The sequence below is a fragment of the Gavialis gangeticus genome, unplaced genomic scaffold, assembly GCF_001723915.1.
Source record: "Gavialis gangeticus isolate Ggan-Ray unplaced genomic scaffold, GavGan_comp1, whole genome shotgun sequence".
In the NCBI taxonomy this organism is placed as follows: domain Eukaryota; kingdom Metazoa; phylum Chordata; order Crocodylia; family Gavialidae; genus Gavialis; species Gavialis gangeticus.
In genome coordinates this window covers 5,145,396-5,155,593 of record NW_017729017.1, presented here as the reverse complement: position 1 = coordinate 5,155,593, position 10,198 = coordinate 5,145,396, and the positions used below count along the sequence as shown (strand labels likewise).

Below are 10,198 nucleotides of genomic sequence, written 5' to 3'. Positions count from 1 at the left end.
CAGGAAGTGAATCTCTGCTTCACCAGGTGTCATGCCCCTGCAGAGGAGATAGGGAGTAACAAAAGACTAATAAGGAACACCCCACCCTTCCCTCCCCACTGCTGTACTGTGTGGGGGACCAGATGCCTGCCCAGGGAGCTGAACATGGGATGTTATCAGCAGGGCCCCTTCAGTTGCTGTACAAGCAGCTGCATGCAGGTCTCAGCCACTCACATCCCAGCCTTGGGAAGTAAGTGCAGCACCAGGGCTGCAGAGAAGCTCACCTGTAGGTCTTGTGCAGCTCCATGATCCGTTCCTCCAGCTCCTTGGTTTGGTTGGGTGCGAAGCGGAGCTCACTGACATAATTGCCCACATGTTCTTCAGAGTCATAGTCTCCCAGCTCTGCCTGCACGGCATAGGAGCCCAGCAGGGCGTGTGTGACGAAGGAGCACGGCAGGCGCCCTGTGATGATGTCAGCTCGCAGCTGCAGACATAGGTAGTACCTGAGGGGAGAGATGCAGGCGTCAGGTGGTAGGAGTAGGGACAAGAACGCAGTCAAATTCTCCCCAGGAAGAAGCAGGCCAATGAGACCTCCAGGCAAATATTAGGGCAGGCACGGGATTGTCCCTTGTTGCCTCACCTTGTGATGTCCTCAGTGAGCTGAGCAGGGTCAGGGGGGTAGAACTTAACAGTAAAAGCAAAGTTCCAGGGGCCACCTACAAAAAGGAAGAAACAGGATGAAGAGGACATCTGCCTGGGGTCATTTGACCCCAGTACTCTTTCCTGCCATGGCAGGGGGTCGGACTAGATGATCTGCTCAGGTCCCTTCCGACCCTAGAAACTATGAAACTATGACACAGTCCCCCCAGCACCTACCCCAGACTCAATGTGTGCCTAACCCTTGCTACTCAGGTGTCCTTGTCCAGGGCTGCATTCCACCCCACCTTGATGCCCAGTATCTCTGGAGCAGGAAAGAGGCAATCCCTGGGGCTGAGCACCAAGGTATGTGTGGCTTTGTGGAGGCTGCCTCCCAGCTGACCCAGGAGGTGGAGATTGTGGACACCAGCTCCATCTCCTCCTCTGCTCAGAGCAGAAACTCGACATCTTCCTGTTGCCATGGCAACAAGCCCTGTATTTCCCAGCAAGGTTACCTGGGGTCAGTGGTGGGAGAGATCCTGCCCACAATGCCTCTGCACAGCCCAGCTACCCTTCCCCTGAGCCCTGTGCCAAGGGGAACCTGCACACAGCCAGCCAGGGCAATCCTTCTCCAGCTGGCCAGGACTGGAACCCACAGTGAGCAGTCTTCTCCATGCAGCCCAGCCCCTCCCCAGACTTTCCCAGAGCAAGGAAGGAAGCCCTCTCTCTGTGGAACTGCCACACGGACATGGCAGGCTGGACGCCTCACTCAGCTGGACTGGATGCTGAGCGTTCCCTACCTCTATATATAAACAGTGCTGAAAGTATTCACTGCTGATGGAAAGAGTAGGGATTTTTGCCTGGCCAGAGGTATTCTGCAGCCCCCACCAGACTGCGGTCATTGTAATGACTTGTGGCATTATGTGGCTCATTCTCCCACCTGGGAATTCAGCAGCCAAGGTCATGGACTGGCCCCCAGGGTTTGCAAACCTCACTGGCAGAAGGCAGCTGGGCCCCCTTGGCAAAGAGCAGACCTCACCCTCTCCACTGATTCCACTGCCTCCCAAGGCAAGACTCCAAGGCAGGCAGATGATGGGGAGGGGTGGAGCAATTCTCCTTCTCCTCACACCAGCATCATTCCACTGATTTCATGGAAGTCACCCATGGCTGACACTGGTGTCAGCAGAAGAGTCACCCAGGGAGGCCCAGCAGTGTGCTATCAGAAGGCTTAAGGAAAAGCAGAAATTTCCCAGCCAGCTGCAAAAAGAAAGGTGTAAGGAACCTGGCATTCATGGGGCAGCTGCTACATGGCACTGCTCTGGGTGTCAGCATGCCCCATCTCCCAGTGGAACATAGAGCACTGGGCATGCCATCCATCCCTGGCATTCTCCAGCTTTTCTCTGCTACAACAACAGTGGCCTGATCTCTGGAGGTGTTGAGCAGCATCTGTAATTCACCTCTACCTCAGCTGGCTTCCCAAGTGCTTGGTACCTCTCAGAACCAGAATCTTGGGTCTTATTTCTGCCACAGACTCCCCCCTTCCTCTCTTTTCTTTCTAGGGAAGCTGCACCAAAGCAGTCCAGTTACCACCTTGTTAACTCAAATGGGGATTCAACCTTGGCTGGGCCTGAGTTTTTTGGAAAGTTTGATGCAAGGAGTGACTGAAATGCTCTGGACCCCCATGGGCCACTTACTGCGGATCTGCTTCTTGATTTCCTTGGAGGGGTCCAGCCAGTTCTGAAACAGTAAGGCACAGTGTCAGGGGTGGTCACAGCAGCTGCTGGCAGAGGGTGGTGGGCTTGCAGAAGGTTTAGCAAGAGGGCTGCACCCAGGGACGTGCTCTCTGGACTTACCTTTTGGCTGTCTGAGTCACAGAATGTCAAGCCAAAGTAATCCTTCTCCAGCAGATTGAGGTGCTCACACACCATATCGAAGAGCACCTGACCCCGGGCATGCTTCTACAAGAGATACAAATGGATAGGGGACTAAGCGCAAGTTACAGCCAGAGCACCTGGGTGTCTTTCTCCTCCCTGTTCCCAGGCCTGTCACATTGCAGCTGCTCAGTGGAATGTAAAAGCTTCACCCACATGACCACAGGATGCAAGTCTCTACCACATGCTTGCAACCCACAGGAACAGAGCACAGTCACAGCGCCAGGACACAATTGTCTGCTCTTGTGTCCCCTGGGCACCAGCCACCCTAGAGAGATCAAGGAGAGCTGGGGAGGAGGCTGATATTGGATTCTTTGTGGGTGTGGTACAGTGATTCTAATGGGGTGCCCTAAGAAGCTTTTAAGGGTGCCATAGGGTGTTGTGCAATATTAGCACTGTTAGGTGTATAAACGCCTGCACATGATTCAAAAGATAAACCCAGAGATTTCAAGCAGAAATCCATAGTGTAAAAAACATTCTGACCTGCCATAGTCTTTCTGAGGTCTTCGCAACAGAATTCCTGTCTCAGAAATGCATGAAATCAGTCAAAGAAGTTTAAATCAGGTGTTGCTATATTCTGAAGAGTTAGGGACAGGTGCCTTGAGTCTGACATAGTTGATAGTTCAGTACCACTGATGTGGTTGCAGGCATGTATCTCTTGCCATAGAAATGCACAGTGCCTCCCAGACAGTGCAATGGGATTCACTGGGACAGCGTCCACACTCAGCACTTCGTGGGCTTTACCTTACTGGGATCTTGGAAATCCTGACATAGCTAAAGCCTCAGCCAGAGTTCCCTGCCTCAGCTGCTGCACTTGAGGTATTCCTTCAGGAATACCCTTCTGCCTTAGTGCTCTAATGCCCTCTTCCTAGAGAGCCAAATCAGCTCACCCAGATCCATGGTGGAGCTCATGTGCCTGCAGCAATGAATAGCATCAGCAGCAATGTCCAGGACTCTAATACCTGCAAATGCAGCAGGTGAAAAGAGCCCTAGTACCCTGTTACAGGACAGCACGAGCATTTGGTACTCACAGATGGGATGCAGCAGGGATCAAGATGATGCTGTCATACCTCCCAGTTCCTAAGAGGTTGTGGTACCAGACTAGACCAGGGATCCAGTTAGCCCAGAAACCTGTCTTCGATCAGTACCAGACATTTAGCAGGAAAGTTCACAAAACCTCAAAGTCTACAATTTTGGAATTGCCAGACAGGAGTTCCTTTCTGATCCTGCTGGTCAACACCTAGCTGTTGCCCTGGGGCAGAAAGGTTTTTAATCCCTATCACCTTATTTTTATCCTTTTTAATGATATAAATGGATGTTCTCATTAGTCCACTAAATATTCAACCCCCATTCAAATCCTACATAGAATCTGCCTTCCTGCTAGCTTACAGCAGTGAGTTCCACAGCATAATTACATGGAGAAAAGAAAGATCTCCTTTGATCTCTTCTGTGTGGTGTCCTTTAATTTTACTGTCTCCTAGCCCTTCTGTATCAGATTTAGTAAATGGGAGCTTCTGATGTCCCTTCTCCAAAACCATCCATTATTGTATATATATCATATCCTCTCCAACATGCCTTCTCTCTGAATAGAAGGCTTAGACTTTTCCTGCTATAGGAACTTTTTTCATTCCTCTGCTAGTTGTAGTCCTCATCTCTGGGCTCCTCTTCCTTTCTCAATTTTTTTTGAGCTAGGCGTTTTACATATCACAGTTTGTTGAAGCAAGGGGTGTCTTTAATGCCAGCTATTTTACACATTGCAGTCCAGTCAACTAAGGCAAAAATATACCAAAAAACACCTTTTCCTTGGTGGAGGCTCCTCACTGATTGTTATGGTGATTGGAACATGGCAACAATGCTGGACTTTAAATTGACTTGGCTACAAATGGAGTTTTTCAAAGTTGGAGTTTGTTAGTGACAGCAGCTTGTTCTATAAACAAAAACTGTACCAGCAACAAAAGACAAGAGGGTGCCAGGCCACTAAGTTGCTGCTCCTTACACTATACATAGGAGTAGCATTCTGATAAAGAAACAGCAAGTCACAGCATGTGTGCTGGGTAGGATGCAGATATTTGTTTGCATGTCCATGCATGTTTGTTGCCAGGTAAATATTAATTACAGACTTCTAGGAAGAATTAATAAATCCACATGCTGTGAAGGGGCTCAGAAAGGTTCATCTTTGCAACTTCACAAGATCATTACGGTTGCAATTGTGATCCAAGCTATTACTTGCTTATGAGCACTTTCATCTTTGTGACAATCAGTTGTTCTGCAGTGAAGTAAAGGTTTTTGTAACAAATGGCATTGTTAAAAGTGACAGATTAAGTATGGAGCTCCTGGAGTGCTGAGAACAAAGGGATAAACTTCAGTGACTCAGTCCTAGGTCCAGACCTTTGTCCTCACACCAGCTGCACTGGAGGACTTCATATTCCCATTCATCTATGAAAAACTTGAGGCCATGGTCTTACATTCTTTAATACTCAGCAAATAAGACTTCTGAGACTTACAGCCTGAGACTGGACTGATGTCCGCTCCATTTATTAAACTTCTAGTTCACTTGCACCTGCAACCAAGATTAAAAAAATCCAGCTGCTCACTTCTCAGGGGCAAGTGTAAACCTCCCTGGTGAGCATAGGGCACTAAGGTCCCCTCCACATACTGCATGTTAATCATGCAATTATTTAGGCTGGAAGGCCAGTTAAGGAGTTTTGGTGAGCTATTGCAAGCTGGGTCAGCCCTCCCTTTCCTCCCCTACACCTCGCTGTGCTGGCTCAGAACACCCTTGCCCCCACAATAGCGCACCAAAACTCCCCAAGTGCTCAATTATTAGACCAGTCTGGGGGTGCCAGGCAGAGTAGGCAGGCAGGGTCTCCATGGAGACCAGCATGAGACCCCCACGGGCAGGGTGCACTCAGCTAGGATGGGGCTGCAGGCAGCTGGGGAGTAGTGTCCAGGGCAGGCAGTTGGGGAGTAGTGTCCAGGAGCATGACAGGCTGGGACTGCACAGCGGTGACACTATGGGGCTGGGGCTGGGCCTGGGGCAGAGCTGTGATCCATTCCCCACACAGCCCTGCACAGTCATTTCCCCACGCTCCCAATCCTGGCCCCAGCCACTTGTCCCACTCCTGGACACTACTCCCTGCTCATCCGTGGCCCCATCCCATCTGCTCAGCTGAGTGCACCCTGCCTGTGGGGGGTACCTGGGCCAGTCTCCATGGACACCCTGCCTGCCCACCCACTCCATCAGGAGCTCCTGGCGGTGGGTGCAGGGTGGGCAGGCCAGGGTGTTTGGGCTGCAGGGCTAGGGCCAGCAGCAGCAGCAACACTGGCAGCAACAGCCAGAGAGAGCCGCTGTCACCGGGGCTGTTGGGAAGTTGAGTCTGGACACTGCACCACACAGCTGAGCCCTGCTGCATACCTGAGGGCAGCAGGACTGGCCGCATGCGCCATGGCTCAGGCTGTCCCCAACTCCTGGGCTTGGTGGGGCTGAGGGACCTGTTGTGGGCTGGATAAAATCCCTTGGCAGGGTGGATCTGGCCCCTGGGCCATATTTTGCCCACTCCTGCCTTAAGCTGTGATCTAGCTACACATTCAGATAGTTCATGGGGGATAAAACAAGCAATCAACTACAAACTTATTGCACAAAAAATGTGTAATAACTTTGTAGCTTGTTCTAAGCAGACCATTAACTGAACATGGGGCCACAGGGGTGCAGCACCCACTGCCAGCCCTGCAGCTGACAAGGCTTGTAGTGGTGGCAGTGTTCCTGTTGTTGCCCCTCCTGTGAGCCTCATCAGCTACGGGGCTTGCAGCAAACAGAACGCTGTGCCCCTGTGAGCCTCACTGGATGATGTAGCAAAGGCAGGGTCATTGGCTGTGGGGCTCACAGAGGGGGAGCGAGGGAGGGGCAGAGCAGCAGGGAGAACACTGCCTCTGCGAACCTCAGAAGCTATGGGGCTTGCAGCAGCAGCAATATTTTTCCTGCTGCAAGCCCTGAAGTTGACGCTGGCTGAGGGGTTTGCAGTGGGGGCAGCACCGGGAACACTGCCCCTGATGCAAGCTCTGCAGCCAGCATAGCTTGTGGTGGCAGCACAATTCCTGGTACTGGCCCTGCTGTGAGCCCTGCAGCCAATGTCACCTGCAGGATCACAGCAGGGGCAGTGCATCAGTTGCAGGGCTTGCAGCTGTGGAAGCTGGTGTAGGGCAATAAGTCTCAATGAGATCTAATGCACGATCCCACAGTTGCACACCCTGCCATGCATGTTTGGCATAGCAGGAGGCACACTTGTGTGGGTTGCACATTTGATCCCATTGTGCCTTTACCTTCTTTCCTTTTCAGTCTCTTTGTGACGAAGTATTTAGCAAAATTTGCCATTCCAAATTCGTTGGAATCTGACAGGGCCACCCGTGGCCTAGTGATGTGCTGGTGAGAATACAATGCACTGGGACGGCAGAACTGGTGAGTCCACATGGAAATTGATATTTGAAAATTTAAAGTTTTCCTCTGAAAAGCTGATCTTGTTGGAAATGCTTTGGTTTTTCCAGCTCAGCCAAATTAAACATATCATTTTTAGTTTATTATCTTTATTCAAAATGGGGAAAAGGAGGGTTACACCATTCTGGGGGGGTCCTCTCTTTCATTTATTGTTTGTCCCTTTTTTTCCTGATGAGGGCAGAACAAATCAGCAAAACATATATAAAATTGAAAACCTGCAATTTCAATTCAACCAAACCTGATTTTTATCCCAAATTGACATTTGTAATTTAAAAAAAAAATAGATCTTTCAAGAAAAAATTTAATCTCTTGAAACTTTTCATAGAAAAACCCACTGATTTCTGGTCACTTCTACCAGTGGCTCCTGAGATCTGGTCCCAGTTCTGACACTGATTCTCCACGTGGCCCTGAAAGTCACTCTCCCTCTCTGTACTTCACCCTACCATCTGTTCAGTACTCAGGGGTTAATACCCTCTATGCTAGGGGCCAAGTGGGTGCCAGTTTGTTGTTGTAGGGACCACATCTTAGTAGGGAAATTGCTTTGTGATGCTGCCCTCCCATCTGGAACAACTCTGCCATTCCCCTCAATGAATGCGTATGCCCCACCTCCTGACCCCCTCCCCATTTCACCCTCATTGAAACCACATGATTCTGTCACTCCTGCCATTTGTGATCATGGGGTCTCCTCTCCTCTTGACTATGCTGCACAGGGACCCAGGCCTGGAAGGGATCTCCTGGGTCTGTGAGCCCAGGCCCTGCTACTGCAGGCAGACACATCATCTAATTCAAACCCCTCCCCCACTACCATGCCCCCGTGGTAATCCCAGCCATAGTTCAGACAGAAAAAGACATTTAGTGCATTCGACTATCTCTGAGCATGATGGAGCAACTGGAAACAAGCCAGCTCTCCACAAACCACCAAGAAATGCTCTGCAGACAGCAGCACTAGAACCAGTGAGTCCATATGCCAAAAGCTCATGGGGTATCAGAAGTGCTAGGCTCCTGGGTACAGAGTGTGCTGTGGATGCCACTGGGCAGACCCAACAAAAACCTCCTCTAGTTTAGCAGGTTCTGCCAGTCTGCTGGGTAAGACAGTTCTCTCACCCCCGAACAGGCAGAGGAGGCAGTTGGGCCATAAAGGAGGACGACTCAGCAGGAGAGTGACCCATGCTGCAGCCCCACACAGTAACATCAGCAAAGAAGCTGAGTGGCAACGCTCCTGAGCTCAGGGGTACTTGCAGGAGCTGGAAGCTGCACCTCCTGCTGTGGCTCTCTCTATGATCTCTTCTCTGTGATGGGCTAATCACAGCTCTGCACACTGCAATCAGCTCCCTTAATGATGCCAGCTGTTGTCACAGTTAAGTGTGTTCACACACACATGTACGCATGCACACACACATGCCTAGGCTTTTTTCTCACTGTGACATACAAATAGCAGGCAGCCTACACAAACACACGAGTCAGGCTTGTCTTCTGGGCCCATCCTTGTGTCTGTGTATGTGTGTGCATGCGGATATGTGCACGTGTGTGTGTGTGTGTGTGTACAGGCATGTATGTTGTCATTATTACACACAGTGCCCACAGCTGCCCATATGCCTGCCCACATGACCTAACCAACAGAAACACCTCCTGCCCTACCTGGCTTACTGCAAGGGTGAGCTATGCACTGGAGATGGGGAAATCACAGGATGGGGCTGTGATAACAACCTATATAGTTCTTCAGAGCATCCTTCAACACCTGTGTGTATCTATGTGTACATGGGTATAAATGTGTCTCTCTCTATGTAGGTCTCTGTATTTGTTTCTGAAACATAGTATGTGAATCTCTATGCATTTGCCTATCTGTACACATACACACCCTTCTGGCTGTACAGCTGTGCATCTTTACATCTCAGAGTGTAGGACTGTACACACATGAGAGTACATGTCCCTTTATGTGTCACTAAGTAAACAGACAAGGTTCTTTGGGTAAATATGATATCTTTTATTAGACCAACTAAATTTGGTTGGTCTAATAAAATATATCACATTTATCCAAAGAACCTTGTTTGCCTATGTCCTTAGACCAACACAGCTACAAACAACCGCAACAAAGTATACATGCATGAATATGTAACATCCTTCTACTTTTAGGTCCAGATGGTGGCACTGCTCATTACTAAGGTGACCTGACACTTCTTGTTAGAAGACCCTCTTTTCCATTGCTTATAACTGCCAAATTTGAACTGTTTGGGCTCAAATTTTATATCCCAGGTGCCTGCCTCAGCCTGGAGTTGTTGGAAAGTTGTAGTCAAAATGGTTCTGTTATTTCTGAGAACAAGGTTAGAGAAAAATAAGCTGTTTTTTTTCATTATAAACTCTGGTGACCTGTCCTTGCACAAACCATATTGCTGCCATTTTTTGAAGCAAAGTAGGAGGTGAAATCTGGCAAGGGAGGCAGGGTTGCTTTTGTATTACCCATGTGTCTTTTGCCATCTCTGTGAAATTCCATCCAAACCTGGCCAAAATATAAGCCTTGGAAAACTGCAGTTACCAGATGTTCTATATGGTTCCTGGAGCTTCATAACTGTAGGTAGGGAGAAGTTGAAACTGGAAAGGAGATAGATTGGCTGGGAAACAGATAGGTAGTTGAAGGCTGCAATCAAATCCCCCCCCAGTCTTCTCTTCTGTAGACTAAATAAACTGAGTTCCCTCAGCCTCTCCTCATAAGTCATGTGCCACAGCCCCGAACCATTTTCACTGCTCTCTGCTGGACTCTCTCCAACTTGTCCACATCCTTTCTATAGTAGGGGGCCCAAAACTGGACACAGTACTCCAGATGTGGCCTCACCAGTGCATAGTAGAGCAGAATAATTACTTCCCTTGATCTGCTGACAATGCTTTTACTAATGCAGCCCAGTATGCTGCAAAAGATCTGGGCTAGTTGGGAACTGAGGGAATGGGGCAGAACACAGACTGGACAAGAAATCCAGGGAGGGAGACAGAGGAACTAGTAATAAAAGGCAAAACTGAAGGCTGAGAAAAAGAAGAGACAGACTGCATTAGGAGCTGGGAAGAGAGAAACTGGAACTGGATGGGCAAGGAGACTGGGGCTGAGACGGGAAATCCAAGGAGTAGAGACTAGGACTGGCTTGGAGAAAAAAAAAACTTAATAGAGAAA

At 49.4% G+C, this 10,198-nt stretch overlaps 1 protein-coding gene across 6 annotated transcripts in view; it reads right to left on the bottom strand.

The window, feature by feature from the left end:
• EPB41L1 (erythrocyte membrane protein band 4.1 like 1) overlaps positions 1-10,198 on the bottom strand; it is a 213,501-nt gene that overhangs the window by 48,034 nt on the left and 155,269 nt on the right. For all 6 annotated transcript variants that reach the window (XM_019513044.1, XM_019513045.1, XM_019513048.1 and 3 more), the window contains exons 5-8: positions 2,469-2,573; positions 2,310-2,352; positions 620-695; positions 264-482 (exon numbers count right to left, since the gene is read on the bottom strand). In XM_019513044.1, the coding sequence (XP_019368589.1) occupies positions 264-482; positions 620-695; positions 2,310-2,352; positions 2,469-2,573 (443 nt within the window). The remainder of the gene's footprint in view (positions 1-263; positions 483-619; positions 696-2,309; positions 2,353-2,468; positions 2,574-10,198) is intronic.